The sequence below is a fragment of the Xiphias gladius genome, chromosome 20 (assembly GCF_016859285.1).
Source record: "Xiphias gladius isolate SHS-SW01 ecotype Sanya breed wild chromosome 20, ASM1685928v1, whole genome shotgun sequence".
In the NCBI taxonomy this organism is placed as follows: Eukaryota; Metazoa; Chordata; class Actinopteri; order Istiophoriformes; family Xiphiidae; genus Xiphias; species Xiphias gladius.
In genome coordinates this window covers 23,485,404-23,507,766 of record NC_053419.1, presented here as the reverse complement: position 1 = coordinate 23,507,766, position 22,363 = coordinate 23,485,404, and the positions used below count along the sequence as shown (strand labels likewise).

The window sequence follows — 22,363 nt, the reverse complement described above, 5'->3', positions numbered from 1 at the left end:
GCAGTTCACCCTGAGGGGGACACGGACGTCTGAACCACATTTCGTGGCAATCCAAACCGGTGGCAGCTGAGACGTGCCGCTCAAAAGCACGAATGTCAACCTCACGGTGGCGCTAGACGAGCACTCGGGGGGGTCGCCGAAGTCGGCAGGATCCTCTGAGGAGCGGGAACGAAATGTGCGAAAAGGGTTGTGATAATCCAGCTGCTGAGATATTTCAGTCCGGAGCAAAGCGGACACTGCCATCCATAGAGCCACATGGCCAAAAAATATTATTATTACATAAAGAAACCAGGGGAACAGAGGCAGGTTCCAAAATCACTTTTCTAACGCACATCTGCCTTATTTCTGCCTAAAATCTACAAAGTAGCACAGTCAGATTTCCCTCAGAGAGTTGCATTGTAAAGTAAAACAAAGCTCCTTGAACCTTCCTCTACTAGCTGAAAATTAGTTTAACTGGTCACAGATCCAGGTTAGTGTGTGTGTGTGTGTGTGTGTGTGAACAGATCGTCTGCTGTGGACATCCTAACGGGTAAACTCCATCCAACACTTTCTTGGCCAAGTTAAAACTCACTCTGTCATAAAAGTTTTTCAAACACACACACACACACGAAATCACTATTCTCTGCTTTAATCTCACACATTCACCAACGCACTCCTGAGCACATCTGTAGGCTATTTAGCACATACTCTTATCCTCAGACGTCAGGGGGGTTTTGAACTCTGCAAAATGTTCATCCATTACGGACAATAAGAAAAATCAGTAAAATATTTAACTTTAATAAATCATTTAAAAAAAAAACTGTCATTTGGACCAGAGAAGCATCGAGATCAAGGAAAAAAAACTTTTTATTTTGTATTGACTTTTTGCAAGGTGCTTCGAATTCCGAGATTTATTTACCCAATAAATACATCTTCAAATGGACAAAATAAATTTTTAATGAGGTGAAATGTCATGTCGTCGTCGGCTGTTGGCAGAGGCCGGTCGGAGCGAAACAGATCTGAAAGGACCTCCGTCAATGAGGTATTGCAAACAGATGGCGGCAGAAGAAAGCAATGTAGACGAGTGGACAAAATGGGAGATAAAAGAGGCTATTGTTAGAAACACACACACACACACACAGTTCTGAAAAAGCAGAGCCAAAATTGTGAGTGCGAGCAGGGAAATGAGCCATTATCTAATGGAAACAAATTAAGATTGTTTCCATAGAGCATGATACAACACAACCGATCTGGCTGACAGGTGACATACAGCAAACGGCTTTTCCGACCTTTTCTGCAGGAATTCAGATCCTAACGAGAGTGTTTCCTTCACTACGGAGTCAAAATGTCTTTAAAAGGCTCCAACTGACGGTGCACAGCCGAGCAGACCGGACCAAACTGGTGAACTGACCAGCACCTGCCGCCATCACTGCGAATGATAGTGTTGTTTTACAGATCCATCCACTGTAGGGTCTGCCCTGATCTTGTCACTCGTTTGTTGGTTTGGGAGTCTAAACGTGAAAAATAGAAAGAAAAAAAAAATCAGCCGGGCGACACTTACGAAGGTGGCGGGTGAAATCATTGGGATCGTCGGGAATAGGAAGTCTCCTGCTCGGCTCGATTCTCAGAGGTTTCCAGGCAGCACGTCTCACGGAAAGATGAATCTGTTTCAGCAAATCCGGACCGTCCTCTTTAGAATTCGACGTCCTCGTCTCCGGTCAGAGATACGGGTTTCTGAAAATGAGGCGCAGCTGGTTCCAGTGTGTATCGATGTGCGATAAGCATTTGCGATTCCGATCCAGCGCAAACTCCCACTTGGTTCGTGACGCAGCTTAAGCACTTTATCTTACACTTATTCTTATTGCAGCGGTTTTTAGCCGCTCCGTCTCTTTGGACGGTGAACGTCGGTCAGGCGACCGGCTTGTTCTAGACTCAAATATCTCAACAACCACTGGAAGCATCGGCGCAAAATTTGATACGGGTATTCATGGACCCCACACAATGAATCCCACAGACTCTGGTGATCTCGTGACTTTTCCTGTGGCGCTAACCATGAGATTGATACTTGCGGTTTTGAGTGAAATGTCTCACAACTGTTGGACGGATTGACATTCTTGTTCGTATTCAAAGACCCCAGTGTACCAAAGTAGAACCTGACAGAGCCACCAGCAGGTCTAGGCTCTTGGCTCTTGAACCTCGCGCTGTATTCTGCCTGCGTAGTACCAGCACTTTTGATCCTACGGCTGTATTCGTTACATGTGTGTCATATTTTATTTTGCTTTCACCGAACAAGTTTTAGGACCCAATCAACTGCTGAACGCGAGATGACCGGGCAGAACACAATGTCTCTCTTTATAGCATGACTCAGTTTGTTCACGCAGGAATAAACACTTCAATTCCTCACATCTGCTAGCAGTTTTTCTGCCTGAGGTAATGCTTTGTGACTGCATTGGTGACCGAGATTTAGACCACGATCAGAAAGTGTTACATAATAGGATTTCTTCATCTAGGTAGAGCATTACTTTATAATATCACTCAAGACAGTTAAATCCACGTCTTTCTGGTTCACATCAGATTGTTTCAACTTTTCACAGATGCTTATCAGGCCCATTAGAGTGTGTACAATTGAATGGAGTTTGTCTAAGGCTAGAACGCACTGTGTGATTTATAAGGTCTAGTCATAATCCAGATTTGGCCACAGGTCTTGATGTTCAAGGTCTTGGACTGAGAGTTTGAACTGTGCGAAATTTCAGCACTGACGGTCAGGACATGTTTATCTGTAGGGTGAGGGAGCCAGGGCTGAACACGTTGGCCCGGGGCCGAACATCAGACCAGTCGGAGCCGTCACAGTCACCTGAGTAATGACAGGCTGGACTTCTGGAAGATTCTAAAGGTGGCCCTGCAGTCTAAGCTGGCTAACAATGGGAAGTTTACTATCAATAATGTAAAGCTGCAATAATCAATATTTATATATGAACAATAGATTCGGTGATGATGTGTGATGTGAAAGGGGACCGTCTTGGTTATAAACCCGGAGGTAATATCACCTAAACCTGCAGACTCCTCAGACTTTGACTGTCTTTCTCTCAGCTTTTTTTTTTTTTTTCTTTTCCAGCATTCAACAGGCAGACAGGCAGATGTTTTCCAGAGAAACAGCTGTAAAAACCCACCGTCCACTACCTGCTCAGCAGCAAAACAGCAGACAGACCCAGCCAGAGACCAGCTGGTGAACGCAGTGGAGCATTTAGCAGCTGAAGAGCCTGTGTTTTCAGGTAGGTCCGCAGCCCCCCCAGTGGCCAAAACATTTCAATTAATGCATCTTTAAACTGTAGCATCATCAGCTACTGGAAGTCTCTGTTGTTTCTGGTTTCAAAGTCACATATTCCCGCTTTAAAGAACCAGAGGTTTCCACAACAGGTCAAGGGAACAGCAGCATTCATGTCCTCATTTTGCCCATATTGTTAACAACCTCATTTTCACTCTTTACGATTTTCAGGTCTTTTTCACAAGAGTGTCCACGAGGCAGGCACAGGTCCTGATGTCTTTTTTCCTATTCGGAAGAAATGTGGAGGCTCAGCTAGTTTCAAACGTTTTTTCTCTTTCCAAGTTACGTTTTCTAACCTGAATCCACAGGAACTACACTGTGGTTGAACAGCAGACTTTCTCTGCCCCTCTAGACTTCATGTGAACAACTGCAAACCAGAGCAAAATGTCTTTCTTTGATTTTCTTTCTTCCTTTCCTCCCTCCCTTGTAGGAATGTCACATGTGGCAGACGCTCCTCCCCTCTGCTCAGAGATGGGTGAGGGGAAAAGGGGGTGAAGGGCCATGAGGGAGAGATGTGACTGAGGAGTATGTGGGAGAGGAGGAGGGAGCAGGACGAGGCAGGGAGGTGTGTAGCTCTGCTGCTGCTGCTGAAAATCCACTCCAGATAAATGCATTTCCTCTGCCGCAGCACGGCCAGGAGGCTGCTTTGAAACGTCCAGCAGACAACATTGTCTTCCTCTTCCACGCCGACTGTCCATCAGAGGGAAGGAGGCTCTCCAGACCTCCGCAAGCTCATCCTTTTGTTCCCTTCAAAACGCTTCCCTTTCGTGTCTTCTGAGACTTCTTAAGGACCTAAAAGTGCGCTGACCCGAGACAGCTGGAGCTCTGCATCTGCAGGTCAGATGTTGGTTACCGTGAGTCCAAAGTTCATTTTACAGCTCGTTTGAGATTCCTGTTCCTGGACGTACGTCTGGTCTGTTTCATCCTCGTCATCGTTGCGCTTCCAACGGAGAAATGAGGGCTGAGGTGCTGGTCATCTGGGTCAGTGTGACCCTGTGCTGCGCCCTGTCCTGTGCCGGAGCAGCCGTAAAGGAGAACAAAGTCTCCGAAGGCCAGGTTCAGGCCAGAGAAACGCGAGGACTGGTCCAACACAGGAGACCGGAGGAGGAAGGAGATGTTGAAATGTCAGACGAGCCTGCTGTAGAGGTGAAAGCGGAGAAGACGAAGCCAAAGAAGAAGAAAACACCTGAGGAAATTGAGGCAGGTAAGTAGGAGCTTCTACAAACACACTCAGCCGTGTTATGACTAACGCAGACACGCCGTCACCAAGTCTGCTGTTCAGACGATGGTAATCTGTCGTTTACGGGCATGAATGTGCAAGTTTGAATAGGATTTTCTTGACCTTTCCTGGCTCCTACTGCTCTCTGAGCTTTCGGCCACAGCTTGAACCCCAGACACTGAGGATACAGGGACAGGAGCAGGAAAGCGTCTGGTTTGAACTGAAAAAAAAAAAAAACCTTCTGTTATCTAGCACACTGTCTCCAGCTTTCTCCCTGAACTCATCCAGAGATTTCCTCCTCTCGGACAATTTGCTTACCTCCACAAAGTCACCAAAAACTTTTCAAAAGTGCTTCCTTCATGGATTTGTATTTCAAAACCAGAAGAGCAGGGGAGTTGGGGATTTTTTTTTTCTTGAAATATCACAGTTATTCAGAGATGACAAGGCAGAAACTCGCAGTGATTCAGTTGGTGGTCTGACATTTTCTTGGCAGACAGAGTCACTTACATGACCCGCTTTTTTCCTCCAGAAATACACATTGTTTACGGGACCGCAAAACCTTTAGAAGCTTGTTTTGCCAAACACAATGATCAGAAAATGAGCTTTTACCATGAGAGTGGCGTCTGTGCCTCAATTATGTCCACAAGAAAGACACATCTGCGAAAAACACAGAGGCTGAGCAACAGCAGAAATTTTTCCACTACGATTTTCCATAAGTAAGCAGACGGGATTTACAAGAGGCCCGCTTCCAGTAGCACTGATGCAATGGCACCGATGTACTGAATGTTAACTTTCCGCTGCATGAAGCAAAAACCACAAGTCCGGCAGCCAGGGCTTTTTGTGTGTGGCTGATTTGGGCTACAAAAATGGCCATGATTAACAGAACCTGAGACCCCATCTCTGTCTTCTCTGTCAAGTTCTGTTTATCCAGGGAAGGATTTGCTGACTGTGCAAAATCTTTACCAGCCCCTTTTGTCATACTTGTACCCTCACACTCACAGCTTGGGGCTAAGTGCCTGGCTCAAGAGGACTTCAGGGGCAGCTGAGAGTGTGGACAGCACTTGTTGCCTCCTTTCTGCACAGATTTTTGTAGCCTGTCAATGCGACGAGTGCTGTTGTCTTCTGCTTGCTCTGGTATTTTGCCGAGGAGCTCGGTATTGATTTCGTGTACGGCCGGATTAACCTGTTAGGGGGCCCAGAGGCCAGGGTGTGCCCTTGGGCCCCCTACCCGCCGAACCCAAACCCGAAGTTCCCGTTGAGTACAACGCACAACAGCTTCATCACATGCCCAGAGCCCCAAAACTCAAAGCAAGCTCTTCAAACTAAACTACCACGTAGGTCGTTTGTCGTTTGTACCATCGGCAGGCATACCGGACCATCGTCGTCACGGTAACAGTAATAAACGCATGCCTAAGGTCGTGGACCAGTCATTGATAAAAGAATCTTGAATATGGAACCATGTGAGATTAATACAATCTAAAATAATTAAGGTCTTTGAGGAGATTTTGGCAAAGGGCTGTCTATAAGAAAGGGCCACAATATTAAGTAAATATGCAGCACCCACCATAGTTCATGTTGTAGTTTAGTGGTACAAGTTTTTCCTCACAAATCTTCATTATTTAAATGACATAGAACCAAATGACGCGCAGTGAGCCTGGGACGTTCAGGGACGTTCGGGGTCCCAGGGTCCAGGCTTTGTGCGGCTGGTAACCCAGCTGTGACTGCACCTTACCATCACACGTCATTTGGCAAAAAAAATAAATAATTTGCCACAAAACGGGAAAAGCTTTGAGGTCAGATGTGGGACGTTAAGAAGTGAAAAGCTTTCCTTCCCTCTCACGCGTTGCGTAATGTAATGTAAGTGTAGAATGTACATTTCTGTGTATAATCGAAATGCCAATGACGATAATGAAAAGTGGCCACTCAGTACTCCCCGGGTGAGTCATGGCACCGTTGTGTTTAAGGACCAGTGGAACATCGCGAAATATGTCTAGCAGAGGAAAACAAGCAGCCCTCTGTGTCTGCGTTGGAGTCTGAAGAGGCTTGTACACCAGGGAGGATAAAAAAAAACCCCAAACTCTGAAGACCTTGGAACATCTCCTCTCTGTAATATTCCACATAATTCAATGTGAAACCACCTATTTTATACTTTCAAGTTTATAGGCAGTGTCTCATCATAGACCTGAGAGGGTGTAATGCAACACCCGCTGCATCGCGGCATGTCTGGAAACAGTTTTGAGTCTGGAGGTTCAGAGGTGGGCTCCATTCGCACGCTTGTTTGTCTGTGGCCCTGATATCTTGAAAACCAAAGGCTGGATTTGAATGACATTTGCTGTGCTCATGTAAAAAAAAGTAATTTAAAAAAAAAAAAGAAAAGAAAATTAAGTCATTACCAGGGTCTCTGGTAGGTAAATTTTGAGTTATCTGAACAAGTACTCAATAGTTCGTTCAATTTGTTCACTATTGGATCTGTTTTGTAGTTTTATTGACAAGAGTTGTTACTCAGCCCTGGTCTCCAGTTTTGTTTTTCACTAACGCATCAGTTTTTAATCTGATCCCTCAGGCATCATTCTGGCTAATTAGAGCCCGACAGATAAACTGGCCGGGTCGATACAACGCTCATATCAGCTTATTGCACATAAATAGCTGTCGGTGTATATAGCAAACAAAACACTGGAGAATATAAATGCCAAAAATATGTTTAAAGGTAGCTCAGAAGCAGCGTCTCCACTACTTCGTTTGTCCACTAGAGAGCACTGACAAGTTGACTTTTTTTTTTTTAATCTTTTTTTTACACTGTAAAAAAAGATTCCAGAGATTCATATAAAAATGTTTGTGTGTTTATGTTAAAAAAAAAAATCAGTACATCTTTATCGGACTGTTAAACAATAAATATCGATACTAGCCTCAAACGTCCGTTATCGGTTGGGCTCTACTCATTAGAGAGAAGATCACGTGATTCATCTGTGTACAAAAGAAGTATAACAACAATCAGTTTGACATTTAGTCAACTCTTCATTTTAACTTACACGACTCAAAATCATGATTATAAGTTCTTGAATGGAAGTGGAATCTTATTTGCTCTCTTTCCCAGAGCGCGGTGACAAGATGGAGTCAGGATGTTGTTAGCCTAGCTTAGCATAAAGACTGAAGGCAGGGGGAAAGAGCTAGCCTGGCTGTGTTCAAAGTCCATAAATACACCTATGAACACCTCTAAAGCTCACTGATTAACATGTTGTACCTTGTTTGTTTCATCTACACACAAACTGAATTGTAAAAACATGAATTTTTGGTTTATGTTGGGAGTTATGTGCTGGAACTATTTCTTGACCAACAACACCTGGGTGCAGTGACAGCATCATGCAGTCTTGTTGTGAGGTTGCCAGGTTTAGCGCCATCGCAGAGCCAAAACCTGCGCTCGCCGACCGTATCTGGCAGCCTGCGCTGTAGCCGGAGGCGCTGCACAGAACCACTCGGCGGATGGATAAACCCAAGGAACAGCTCCAACAAGTAACTCCCACTAAAACCACCAACTGTCATAGTTACATTTCTGTTTGTTTACAGATTAAACAAAGCAGCTATGACATGATGAGTAACTGGCTTTCGAGTTGTTGGTAGGCGTAATTTTGAACTTTGGACACAACCAGGTCATCTGTTTCCAGCCTTTATGCTAAGCTAAGCATTAACTGGTTCCAGCTCTGTACTTCACTACTGATCTTCTCATCTCTCTCAGAAAGAAAACAAATTAACTTATTTCCCAAAAGAAACCTTACTCATTTGATTGACCTCATGACCTTTCCTCTTACTCCACCATCACATCAAACTCTGCCTACTCTTATATAATTGTTCAGTGTACAGTATTGTCATAGTAGCAGCTCAGTCCTTGGCAAAGCTCTTCACTCTGACTACTTCCTTGGTTGGTGTCCGACCAAAACAAACCACCGGGCCGGCTCAATTCTCCTCCAGGACCAGGTTTTGCTGACTTTTATGTGCTACAGCAGTGCCTGTGTGTCTGGGTTTTAGCTGTTTTGCTGAGCTGATGTGAGCCGTAAATACATCTGTGCTGAAAAAAAAAAAAAAACACTTGGCAATGAAAGTTCATATAACTCTATGCAATAAAATGTTTAAAGAAGCTTCAAAGCTGCGTTATGAGCCGTTCTCGCTTTGATACGTGTACGCATACTGTATACAGGCTTCCATTAACTGAATCCTTTCCTCTTTTACCCCATCCTTCTGAAGCCAGAGCAAAGAAAGCAGCAGAGAAGGAGGCCAAAGCAAAGAAGCAGAAGGCCCCCAAGCCCACCAAAAAGCCAAAACCCCCAAAAGCCACCAAGAAACCGAAACCACCAAAACCCACAAAGAAGCCAAAGGCGCCCAAACCCACCAAGAAACCAAAGACAACAACCACGGTGCAGCCACACACCAAGCGTCCTTCTCTGGATGAGGAAGAGGAGAAACTGCTGATCGAACTGGGCTGGGACACATGTACGTACACTTTGGATTCAGGGTTCAAGCACAGAAGGAAATCAGAGATATATTCTTGATATTGATGAAAATTTAAGGTGCTTACAAACCTTCCTATTGCCATGAGTATTGTAGATGATGAGTAGAATGTGAGTAAAATGAAAGCATATTACACTGCAATGTTTCTTCAGAAGTGATGGGAAATCTTATCTTGAAAGTGTTTGATTTTTCAGAAAATTCCCAATTCTCCCTCAGAAACAAACACAGAACCCTTTATCATTAAACTTAACGACCTCTTGGCACTGATTTATGACTATTACACAACCTTTCTCTGCCCCTTTTTTGGTCTGATGGGATGGTGGGATTTCCAGCCTTTTAACTCTTTCACTTCATCTTTACAGTATTTCAGCCTGTGACCCCAAAGGGGCCCGAAAGAGAGGAGCCTGTTGAGCCGGGCCTGGGTAAGACTTTTCGCAGGTCACTGATCCTGTTTCAGTGCTTGCTCGCACACTAAAGTTGTATTCATAAATGCTTAAAAAAAACAAAACAGACTTAGCACAGTCCTGGTCTGGTTTTGAGCAGTAGCTTACGATGGCTAATGTTAGCTTACATTAGCAAAACTTTAGGCGGATATTGCTGTGCGACGTTATTGTGTCAGTTCGCTGACTTTATGAAAGTTCGCTACCTGTCCTACTAAGACATGGGTCAAATGACCACATGTAATGCGTGTCCGTTGTGACAGAGAATTATGACCTAAGTCTACAGTTTCCCCTCATCTCTACAGTGTTTTAACGACTTTTAGCTCATCGTTTTTGTTTTACGGCACAAAACTTCATCGTTCTTCTCAATCGGAAGATGTTGATGAAACCTACGTCCTAATCAGCCAAAGGTTTAATGGAGCCTTTTGTGACAAAGCTTAGAGGTTCCAGTAGGTTATGAGGGCTGTGAAAATGGAAGATTTCATGTAGAGAAGCATATGGAGGTGCAAACAAAGCAAGATACTGCTGATCTCCATTAAGAAAATGTATTACCTCCGCCAAGCAAGTAATACATTTCCACCCGTGTCTCTCTGTTGGTTTATTTGTTTGTTCGTGTGTCAGCAGGATTACACAGAAAGTACTGAGCTGGTTTACATTAAACTAGGTGGAGGGATGGGGAATGGCCCAGGGATGAACCCATTACATCTCGGTGCGGATCCGGTTTTTCGGGGCGGATCCAGGATTTTTTTAAAATCACTTTCCTTAACATTTCCTGATGGGGTATTTTAAGCCTTGGCAGAGGTACGCACTCTACTGACTGCCATTGTAGTTATTTAAAGGTTTCAACGAGCGGTAAATAAAGAACAAAAGGCAGGGAAAAGTCTTTTTTCTGCAGATACATTCTTCCCCCTCTTATGACAATGAACTTCTGCGCTGCCGTAGAGTTTTTTTTTTGTGTTTGATGGCAGCGATTTCGCCGTAAAACCGTCACATGATCATTACTGCAAACGATTTGTAATCTAGATTTTAAAATACATGAAAAGATGTGCTGTGCTTTTCACAGATAAGGTGCCTGGTGGATCCCCCGGTAAAAAGGAGGCCACAACTACTGAGGTCATCATGTACATACCAGGTACCCGTCTGTTATACAAGGTTGAGTTTGTGACAATGTTTAGTTATTATTATTTTTTTTATATGGTGATTTGGGAAGATAAAGGTTAGAATTGTAAAGGTGCATATGATTAGTTGGTTCTTTTAAAGAGTTGTGCCCCAAAATACATATTATATACTGCATCATAAACTGTTAATATCAGTTAAAATGGATTTGAGAGGTTGAAAACATCTTTAATGAATGTGTGCGACACTTTAATGCCGATTTCGTTTGTGAAAACTATCTGTTTTTGCGTAGCTCAGTATCAGTATTGATATTGGTGACCCCGGCCCCGGTGTCACTCGGTATCGGATCGAAACCAAATTTTGTGTCGACCCAACCCTGGTTTCTACAACCAGAGAAACTGATTAGTTAAATGATACTACGGGATTAATCCATGCTCTGTTCAATTAGAAAAAAATGACTCAAAACTAAAAATATCAAAGAGCCAACAGACCTTGCTTTGTTAAAATAATAAAAGCTACTTTTAAGTAACTATGAATATTTGTATTTGCTTATTACTGGGCAACAAGTAACACTGTCCGCTTCCTTTATTTCTGTTTCTTTCGTTTTGATGTGTAACTGTGTCCATATCCCACCCGGAGGAGTCACCGTGGAGTAGATGAACGTTTTAGCTGTAATCATCTGTTTGCTTCTGTTTCAGAGGAAGTCACCACTGTTCCATATGTAGGTCCCTGGTACGAAGAATACGATTACGATGACCGTACGTCTACCACTGGGGCTGCTTCTTAACAAATTAGCTTTACGTATTACACATACTGCGGGATGTTGGCCATTGACAGAGTTGTTTTCTGTGTCTGACTTTCTCTCTACAAAGTGGCCGTTAAGAAACAAGAAGAGGAGGAGGAGAGAGCTCGAAAGGAAAAGGCAGAGAAAGGTTGGGGTTTTTGTTTTTTTCGCTTTTTGGAAATAATGGGCACTTGTTCAGAAGAGACAGGGCTAAAAGAATCATTTTCTTACTGTCAACAAATCCCACATCCCATGAAAAGACCAAAACCAACAATGAATGTCTCCTGCTAACAAGTAGTGTGTGTGTGTGTGTACCCAAAGGCTGTTATAAAGGCTTATCCCTCTGAGCCACGGAGCTCCGATGTTGTCCGAAAAATATTCGGACTGAATCCTGCGTAAGCTGTCGCGCCGCCAAACGCACTCACCAGAGAACCAGATCTGCATCAAAATAGTCCCCAACAAATGCTCTTTTTGCCTCTGTCCGAGCCACGTTTGTTGAGAACGACAGGGGCCGGCTGTTTTAGGGAATGACTCAGCCTTTCTTTAGCGATTCTTCTAGCGCCGAGGCCGGGTGGAGGGGGGCGCCTGTCGGTCACTCTACCACTTTGGTCACAACAACAATCTATTGGATTGTTGTGAAATTTGGTTCAGGCATTCATGCCCCCCCCCCTCCTCGGGATGAATTGCAATAACTTTATCAATAATTTTAATTTGTGACCAAATGGGAGCCTGGAGCTGAAGGCCACCGAGAGAGTAGGGAGGTACTGAGAGACGGACTAACACGTTGTCGGTTCTGGTCTCTTCATGGGAGTTGTTCACGGTAAGAGAAATGTAGAACAGCACCAGACTTTTCCTTTATCCTTAATTCTTCAGTGGTTCGTTATTACTGAGAATGATGGAGAGAGAAAAAGGGGGACGGAGGAAATAAGAGGAAATAAGAGGAGATTAGAGGAGATTAGAGGAGACAGAGGTTGGAGAATTTTTAACAGCTGCTCTGTTCACTGTCCTGTTGTGGATTGTTATGTAAAGCTAAGACGCCAGCTGGGCGATGTTATGATGATATCAGGGGGCGGGGAGGGAGGTCACAGAGAGGATCAGTTTGATAACAGAACCTGCGAGTCTTACGCAACATTTTGCTCCTAGTATTTTCAGTTAAAAATCGAATGAAATGTCACGAAAATCCGCCCCAAACTGTTTTCTATATGACCGGCCTGGAAGATGGTAACCTGGGCCGACTAAACTGACCCATATTTTAGAGCAGGAAACACATGAGGAATGTGTGAGCGTAAGCGAAGATGCACTGTGCGAACACATATGGAAATAGTTGTGTGTGGCGGTGGCTGGCAGGAGAGCGGGGTCCGTGTGAAAACATGTTCTGACACACGCTGTTTTCTCATTACGCGCTGAAAGCTGAGCGGCTGAGGAAGAAGTGGGAGGAGGAGGACGACGAGGAGAGGCTGAAGCAGAGTTCAGTGCCCACCGAACCTAAAAGTAAGAGCATTACTTGACCTAAAATTGACTCGTTTGTCACTTTTTAAAACCTAAAATTACATAACCTACAGAGGGAGTTCACAGATTAATAGGGGTATCTCATTTGCTTTAGTGTCTTTGACCTCCCTGTCAAAGACACTAACGTCTTCACCTTTAAACCCACTAAGCCTTTTTAAAGTACTCACTCCGTCTTTTAGGACATGTTTTACGGCGTCTGTCTTCATTAAAATCGAAGAATGCTTTTGACAGACCCTTTAATGGCTGCCAGGCCAATGAGTGTTTTAAATTAGAGTCTTTATGGAACATTTGTCGAACAGATCCGCTTCATGTGCGTGCTGGTGTTGTGCTTTTCCTCTCAGAGTGTCCTCCCCTGGGCTTGGAGTCTCACCGGGTGGAGGACGACCAGCTGCTGGCTTCCTCCCAGTCTCACCATGGCTTCACGGCTGAGAGGGGACGACTCAACATGCAGGTATACATGCAGCTCATCCGGGTCCAGTATTCATGGGGGAAATGGTGGGAGTCTGGCTGGAAGCTTAGGCCTGTGCTCGTCTGCAGGGCTCCGATAATGAGGAGGATATGTACGGAGGCGCGTGGTGCGCGGAGCCAGAGGAGAGAAACCACTGGTTTGAGGTAGATGCCCGTCGAGAGGTGGAGTTCACTGGGGTCATCACCCAGGGACGAAACTCAGAGCAAGAGTGAGTCCTTTCTAAAACGTCATCTCCTAAGATAAATGCATCGCTGTTTCTTTTCCTCCAGTGCCACCATGAGGTCAGCAGTGTTTGTTTTTGATTGCAATGTCTACAACATGCGACTACGGAGGTGGTCGTTTGAGGGTTAATGTGCATCGACAGTATAACGCCGTATCTTTTAAATGTGGGTTTAATTACATTGACCCGGCGTTCCATGTTTTCAGAGCAACAGTAATTGTTAGTCAGAGCCAAGTCGGAGCTTTCAGAAACTTTCCCAGTCACAATTAGTCATCCTTGGAGGTTGTTTACAAGTGGAAAAATTGCCAGTCGGCTCCAGTGTGAAACGAAGGCGGCGTAAGCGCAGCCTCACAGAGCCGCCAGCATGGCTGTGGGCTCCTCCTCTTGTTATATGGTACCTTTGTATCTCCTGTCTATGGGAGTATGGAGGACGGCGTCCGTCAGGCAAAGACAAAAAAAATACACGAAATGTCGAGACTGACAAGAAGAATGAAATTCTCATGGTGAATGAAAACACCAACATATTATCTGGCTCTTCAGCTGCCAAATGCTCCACCGTGTTCACCAGCTGGTCTCTGGCCGGGTCTGTCTGCTGTTTTGCCGCCGAGCAGGTAGCGGACAGTGGCTTTTTACAGCTGTTTCTCTGAAAAACATCTGCCTGCCGCGGCCAAAAAAAACAAAAAAACAAAAAAACAGCGCTATGAGAGCGGTGAGAGCGAACCAGGACAGCGAATGCTCTGGAGAGTTGAGGGGAGCTGCAGAGTTGGGTGATAATTCCACATGCACATCATTAACTTGATCCCATGTTGATATAGAAATATTGATTAGAGCATAATTGAGACTGACCACGAGCATTTTCATGCTTGTCATTCCAACGTTTATGTTTCATTTTCCTGGTGGAATGAGCTTCCGTCCAGGTCGGCACAGGCCTGGACTCACGAATCTCATTTACTTCCTAGTGAGGATTTCGTGTCCTCCTACTTTGTGGCCTTCAGTAACGACAGTCGCGACTGGACCTTACTTCACGATGGCTACGCTGAATGGGTGAGTGGAAATTAAACACCACAAACAATAACCGCTGTTTGAAAACATTACAGCTTTACACGTTTTTTCCTCCCCCCCCGCAGTTGTTCTATGGAAACGTGGATAAGGACACACCGGTGATGAGTCAGTTTTCTACACCCGTGGTGGCCCGTTACATCCGCATCCTGCCTCAGAGCTGGAACGGCAGCCTGTGTCTCAGGGCTGAGATCCTGGCCTGTCAACTCCCCAGTCAGTATCACAGAGAGCACTGTCACAGCACACCTGGGCATATCTGTTGTCTGGAGAAAATCGTATCTTTAAGATGCTCAGTAACTAAGAAGGTTTGGGTTTTGTTTTTTTGCTCGACCACTGAGCAGTTTCGGTGCTTCATGGGTTCTCTGAGGGGTTCAATGACCTTATGAGTCACAGAGCTTTCTCATTCCTTTGTGGAATATGTCACCCTCCACTGGAAGAAAAAACACAACTTTGGCCAAACTGAGGAGCTGGTTTCACCCGAGAATGATGATACACAAGAGCCTGTTTAACAAACCGGACCTCATAACCTCAACGTTAAAAACCAAATTACATAACTGCATCACTGAATTACTGCTCAGTGTTTCCACCATTTCCCATAGCTAGCGGCTTCACAGCAGAAAGACGCACAGTATTTACAGTAGCAACACTCACATCTTCTCAGCAGCAGAAAGTCCAGTCTGCTATCAGTCTGTTGCTTCTTTCAGGCGGTTATCGCAGTGAGAATGAGGTGAACCCATCGGACGACCTGGACTTCAGACACCACAACTACAAGGACATGAGACAGGTCTGTTTTTGAGCCTGGTAAAATAAACCCAAACGCTGTAGAACACCAGAGCTAATAAGCTGCAAGATTGACTCCTTCCTCTTTTCTCCTCCCAGATGATGAAGGTCTTCCAGATGTGATCACCAGGATTAAAAGCTCTCAGGGCCTGAAGATGTATGCCATGGAGATCTCTGACAACCCAGGGGAGCATGAGACAGGTACAAGGCCGGCAGCTGACGTGATGCCACTGCTACTCAGTCACCCAGAGCGACGTTTCCCACTCAGTTAGAAAAACAAAACAAGACAAGACAAAGCTTACACACACGTTCGTGTTCAGGTGTAACATAAAAGAATTAAAAAATGGCATGCTGCGGACCTTCTGCTCGTTTGCTATGACAACAACCAATAAACTATCACATTTAAGACAGAGAAACACTCTGCAATCTAAACCAGGCTGTGTAAAATGTGGCATCTGGTCCGAAACAGGTTCCAGACTAAATACTAAACACGGAACGGGAGAGGCTGCAGATTGAGAGCTGCTGTGTTGTGGTAAAATCATCTAAACACTTGATGAACTAAGCGAGAATTTGGATTTTGATTTTGCTCTCCTTTTTCAAAAGAGGCTTGACAAAGTTGCCTCGAGAAGGCCCTTAAAACATCTGTACTACTCTTATTTCACTCCAGCTCTCTCTTAAGTGGAACTACTTTACACAACTTTGCAGAAACTGTAAAAACTTTGCTCCATATTGACACTTGATTGAAATCCACACAACTTCTTTGCTTCCTTGTGCAAACTTGCAACAAGTCTGTTGCAGAACAGTGAAGTCATCAGGTATCTGAGCAAGAAATTTTCTTCCAACTCCCGATATTTCCGTCTTTAGAGAGGAAAGACATTCACACCTCACATGAGCCTGTCCTTTTTTAATCTGTTTGGGAGCTCGGAAATAAACTAATTTAAAAATGCATGGTCAAAATTGAAGCAGGCCCCTTTTAGGGCTTGGTATGGGTTAAACACGCGTCGTACTACATTTCCACCTGATACAACTCAACAGCATCTTTTACTTAAACGGTCTGTGTCTGATCCATACCCACCTCAAACTCAAACTCAAAACTCAAGACCTCCAGTTTGCAGAAACAGGCTCTCTGTTAAAAAGCCCCAAGCCAAAGCTGATAATCCTGACAACACAGTCAGGGTCACTTTTTTTCAGACTGTGAAAAAGCTCCGTCCAAAGCCACAGGAAACACTGTACAACTGTTTTCCCAGGGAGAGTAGACCCGCGTGTCCTGAGTGAGATTGTGTAAAATTGGCGGAGCACTCCTTTAATCTTTCAAACCCGTCCTGACAAATGTTTTTGTTTTTTGTTGTCACCAGGCGAACCAGAATTTCGATACACGGCTGGTCTCCACGGCAACGAGGCGCTGGGCCGAGAGCTTCTCCTCCTGCTCATGCAGTTTCTGTGCAAGGAGTACAACGACGAAAACCCCAGAGTGCGCCGCCTGGTGGACGGAGTGAGAATACACCTGGTGCCTTCGCTCAACCCCGATGCTTACGAGCTGGCCTATGAGATGGTACGATGAGCCTGGTGTCACTGCAGAACAGCTCCTCTGCGGCATTTCCATGTTTCAATAAATAGGTTATAGATTAACGTCACACCGACCTCACTTGTTAAAGGAGCACTCCGCCAATGTTACACATGAAGCTGGGCGTACTAGTTCAACTCAGTTTGATGCTTTCCATAAATCTCATTGTGAGCACTTGTAAAATGAATGTTGACCTCTCTCTACGTCCGACTTGTCTTGTCTTTGTCTTTATAACCCACACGGTTGCCATAAAACAAAAGTGTCCAGTGTCCAATGTTAAGACGCAAAGGAGACACTGGCCCGTCTTTTTGGAGACGGCTAATTTGTTAATGCAAGTCAAACAACTTTCGTAAATCTTCAAACAATATTTTGTTACCGGTGCTAAAATGCAAAATGTTTTCGGAGACCTAACGTGGTCCCCGTTTCTGTCCACCAGGGCTCAGAGATGGGGAACTGGGCACTGGGCCACTGGACTGAAGAAGGTTACGACATTTTCCAGAATTTCCCGGACCTCAACAGCATCTTGTGGGGTGCCGAGGAAAGAGGCTGGGTGCCCCGTGTGGTGCCCAATCATCACATTCCCTTACCAGAAAACTTCCTCAATGGCTCTGTGAGTTTGCTCCCTGTCACCAAGGACCATTTTAATCACATTTTAATCCTAAAAGATGTTTTAACAGTCAAGCGTTTCTCTACTTCCTGGTTTCATAGCTTGCTGCTGAGACTAAAGCCATCATTTCCTGGATGGAGCGCAACCCATTTGTGCTGGGAGCTAATTTGCAAGGAGGAGAAAAACTGGTCGCATACCCCTTTGACATGCAGCGCCCACCAGTTTCTGTAAACCTATTATACTACTACAACTATAATCTAAACTTATTACATTGACTCAGAAATAGTACACCCATGTAATAATCCCATATTCCCTCGATTTTGTTAAGTCAATCGACAGCCGGCGTTGGAGGACCAATGGTGAAATGAACGAGGAGACGTGGGCCCGTATCCAGCGGCAGAACGATGGGGCTCTGAGGGAGACGCCAGACGACGCCATGTTTCGATGGTTGGCAATGTCGTACGCCCACAGCCATCTGACCATGACCGAGACCTACCGGGGCTCCTGCCACGGTGATGACGTCACCGGGGGACAGGGCATCATCAACAGAGCCAGCTGGAAGCCGGTGGTGGGCAGTAAGTGTTGACACCGCGGGCATCGAGGAAAAAGCAAAAGGACATCCAAAAGCAAGGGTAGAACGTCGGAAGGCAAGATTAGAAGAAGACATCAGAACGAGAGAGAAATATACCCTGCCTTCTCTGAAATATTCATAAAGGGTCACTTCCCTCAGACCATTTAACCCATTCATCCTTGGCGGTAACCATGGCCCGATTACGGTGTCAAGGGGCCCCAGGACACAAACTTGCTGTTGGGTGCCTGTCGCTTTCAAGTTCTGATCTACCACAGTGCACACAAGGGGCGGATTTAGACCAAAAACGAATGTGGACGTGCACGCAGTTCTGTTTATGCTACATTAGGTGTCAGCACACGTGGATGTGTTCACACGTTTGTCAGCGCATACAGTGAGGATTCCAGCGGTGAGGTGCAAAATCCAAACCAAATCTGCAAGCAAATCAAATTATCAAAACGGAGCTGACACACAATTATTCTGGGGCCCCTGGAGGTGTGGGGTCCCAGGGCAGTTGCCTGCTTTGCCTGGTTAGGAATCCAACCTCGGGCGGTATCCAAGTTGTATGTAACCACGCAGGTATCTCCGGAGTCATTTTCCCAAGTTTTTTCACAACTCCACCCCCAAGATTTCTGCGGCCAGTCCAGTTCAGCGGAGGTGGATGGAATGACGATTGTGTTACAGTGTCCTGGTTACTCTGGGTAATCCACGGACCTCACAGTTTTACTAGCCGTCTAGCCTCTACCTTTTGCTACCCAACAGAGAATAGTTCATAAGGGAACCTGTTGACAGCGTCGTCTCCCGAAACTACATTATTAATGGAGACATGTTGCGTTTTTTAAATGTCATGTATTGAGGCATTTACAATTTACCTACATTTTATTGGGTGTTGGCAGAGGTCTCAGTGTTGGATACCTGGACAAAAAAAAAAACATCTGCATAGTTAGGTGCCTATAAGGGCAAGTGGGAGTGTGATTGAATCCTTTACAACCCGTTGCCTGAAGCTCTCTGTCCCACTCTCCCATAGGTATGAATGACTTCAGCTACCTGCACACCAACTGCTTCGAGCTCTCCATTTTCCTGGGCTGTGACAAGTTCCCCCATGAAAGTGAACTACCTCTCGAGTGGGAGAACAACCGCGAGGCTCTGCTGTCCTTCATTGAACAAGTGAGAACTGGACGGATGAGTACGGGCCGGCCTCTCGGAGCAATGCTTCACCCCAAAACCTGTATTTTGAGAATAAACTATAAGCTTTTTAAGTCCACCTCTCAGGGGGCTGAGCGATACTATAAGGCTCTGTTCGGGCTGGCAACAGTAGTGTGTGAAAATAGGCAGCGCCTCGTTCATTTCAATGAGACTACCGTGTTGAAACCGTTGATGCCAACACAGAGGGCCCCGGCAAATCAGTTGAACCTGGCTCAACTTTTGCCGCAACGTAAGATGCGTTGGTCAATCAAATGCAGGCAAGCACACGTTCCCGGTAGATTACTTTGTAACGTGATCGCCAATTTTTTACTCATTACTTCATGAAGGTGGTGAAGAAAGATAAAATAATTGTGACTATTCAGGTTTCCCTCCAAATTTCGTGCTAATTTTAACTGAATTTCCAGAAGAATAGCAAAAGAAAATGCAGCTTAATGTACGTTTTCATCTTCTACTGTCCTGCAAATATTAAACAGTTGGTGGAGCTGATCCTCCAGCCAGTGCCATTAAACCATTGCAGAAGAAAAGGACGATAATATGAAATCGGACATTTGTTTGTTTTCATGCGTTAATGTGACGAAAGTTCGAGTCTCCTCTTCGTTCCGCACAGATCTGATGTTTTGTCAGTTCGTTGGAAGTAACGTGTGGTGTTCAAGTCACACGCTTCATGTGCATCAGTGTTTATTCACTAAGTCCGTCTCCAATGCACTGTGTCTAATTTCGGTTTTATCAATCCGCTAATTTTGCCACCTCAGCCAAGCGTAAAAAAACGTTTTTTGCGATATTTCACTTTTTGAAATTTTCGTCATTTCCACTCAGGGTTTTTTTTGTTTGTTTTTTTTTCCATCCACAAAGAACAGGGGTATGGACACACACTTTCTGTGATAACTTCCCAGAGCTGTGCAGCTCTTTAGCATCTGATAATTCATCAGACTCATGGAAACCAGCCGTCCCGGATTTCCTTGTCTCACTGGAGCCCATCAGCCCGAATGCTAGTTAAAGTTAGCTTTTGGGTGGATGACTTGAACATTTCTTACTCTGGCACCATCTGGTGGAATGAGCTGCAAGCAATGCAGAGACTGCCCTGATTTTCACCAGGTTTTGTCTGAATTATGCCATCACCATTATTTTAAAGACCCTATAAATCACATAAAATTCTGCAAATTGTGGCTTTAAAGTCTTGTCTCTAGCTGTTGAATGTGTCATGTGGATTATTCTATGTCTGCATCTGGGATTTTAAGGTGTAATGTGCTGCTTCCCGTCCAGGTTAATCGAGGGATAAAGGGTTCAGTGACAGATGGGGATGGAAATCCACTGCCTAACGCCACCATATCCGTGGAGGGAATACGGCACGATGTCAGAACTGGTATGTTGGGCACAGTGACACAGCATGCATGATACTCATAATTCAGTTTCCGGTTTTTGCATTTTGGAGGGAAAATCCAGATCCCGATCCAGTGACCCTTCCAAAACTCCCGTCTCCCACTTTAGCTGTAGGTGGCGATTACTGGCGGCTGCTGAATCCTGGAGAGTACAGAGTAACGGCCAGAGCCGACGGCTACACCCCTCAGACCAGACTCTGCATGGTGGGCTACGACTCTGGAGCCACTCGGTGCAGCTTCACCTTAGCAAAATCCAACTGGGACCGCATCAAGCACATCATGTCGCTGAACGGCGGGAGGCCCATTCGACTGGTCCCCAAGGCAAATGTAGTGAAAACGACCACGGCCAGCATGGTGGGAGCCACCAGCCCCGTCCCAGAGATTGACGCCCACGCCATCGCTCAGAAAGTGGAGCGACAAAGGCGGCTCCGGCTCATGCGTTTACGCAGGCTGCGTCTGCACCGATTAAGAGCGAATCTTAGTACCACTCCTACTACTACTACTACTACTACTACTACTACGACGACAACAACCACCACAACAACAACCACCACCACAACTCAACCACCTGAAACTGAGAGAACAACCTCCTGGTACGACTCCTGGTTTCCTGTGGACAGTTGGTCGACCGAGAACCCATTCGACAGCGTAATCTTTGACTCAGTGCCCACGCAGGACTATCCTTTTGAATTCACTATTGATTGATCCCTACACTGTACGAGCCCACATTTATGTTACGCAAAGACCTTACTAACCACTTCATGATCCTCCAACACCAGAGCTTTAAGAATACAAATTACACAGGTTGTTAATTTTTCAGGTGTCAGAAAGTTTTCACCTCTTGGGTTTACAGTTGAGCGGAGAGAGGCACGTCCAGAAGACGCTTTTTGTCTTTTTGCAAAGTTCTTTACAGAGGATTGATCTGGAATAGAAAGCCTCTGCTGAGCAGAGACTATAGAGCACAAGTTCGGTTGAGTTTCTGTTCAGTAAAACAAAATACAGTACGTCACAATACAAACAGGACATGTTTAAGTACTTTTCCATAAGAAATCTATAAACACCTTTATGTTTCTTTAATAGCTTTACAGTGCGATTGCTGGCCTCAGTTAAATGTACTGCAGAATGCATTTGATTAAAATGAAGTTATTTTCTAAAAACTCAAGAGTCCATCTGTTATTTTGTGGTTTAAATTGAGTCTTCTACTGTCCATCAGCTGACAGATCTAACGCAGCGAGTGATTAAGTCAGGGCGATTTATTTATGTAGCTTCTGTTCTGTGTGTATGCCGTCTGATGTGAGCGTAGAGAGCGAACCAAAACAGTCAAGTCGCACGTAAACCATCAGCCCGAGCGCCGAGAGATGATTCTAATCAACAGGAACGACACCTTTCACATTACGTGCAGTCATTTGATCCACTGTTATCTGGGTGGATTGAAAAATACGTCACTAGTGCGCAGAAACTCTTGGAGGTGTTTAAGAGCTGTTGTCAGTTTCACTTTTTAAAAGTACTTATACACAGAATTTTCACTGATAATTGCATATTTCAAACCACTGCGTTGTTTTCAGCCAATTCACACATTGTTGCCTGAGTGTCTTTTTTTTTGTTGATACAAACACTTCCTGTCACCAAAGCTACG

General features: G+C 45.0%; 1 protein-coding gene across 1 annotated transcript; it reads left to right on the top strand.

The window, feature by feature from the left end:
- The first annotated feature begins 3,823 nt into the window (after window positions 1-3,823).
- On the top strand, window positions 3,824-21,878 carry aebp1a (AE binding protein 1a). Its single transcript, XM_040157373.1, has 20 exons — window positions 3,824-4,508; window positions 8,763-9,008; window positions 9,389-9,448; window positions 10,530-10,598; window positions 11,281-11,340; window positions 11,455-11,514; window positions 12,777-12,857; window positions 13,217-13,326; window positions 13,413-13,552; window positions 14,524-14,608; window positions 14,692-14,836; window positions 15,328-15,411; window positions 15,503-15,604; window positions 16,759-16,955; window positions 17,404-17,577; window positions 17,676-17,801; window positions 17,903-18,149; window positions 19,170-19,309; window positions 20,612-20,711; window positions 20,837-21,878. Exons 1-20 carry the CDS (start codon window positions 4,259-4,261, stop codon window positions 21,430-21,432), a joined length of 3,072 nt encoding a protein of 1,023 aa, XP_040013307.1. The 5' UTR covers window positions 3,824-4,258; the 3' UTR covers window positions 21,433-21,878.
- Window positions 21,879-22,363: the final 485 nt, after the last annotated feature.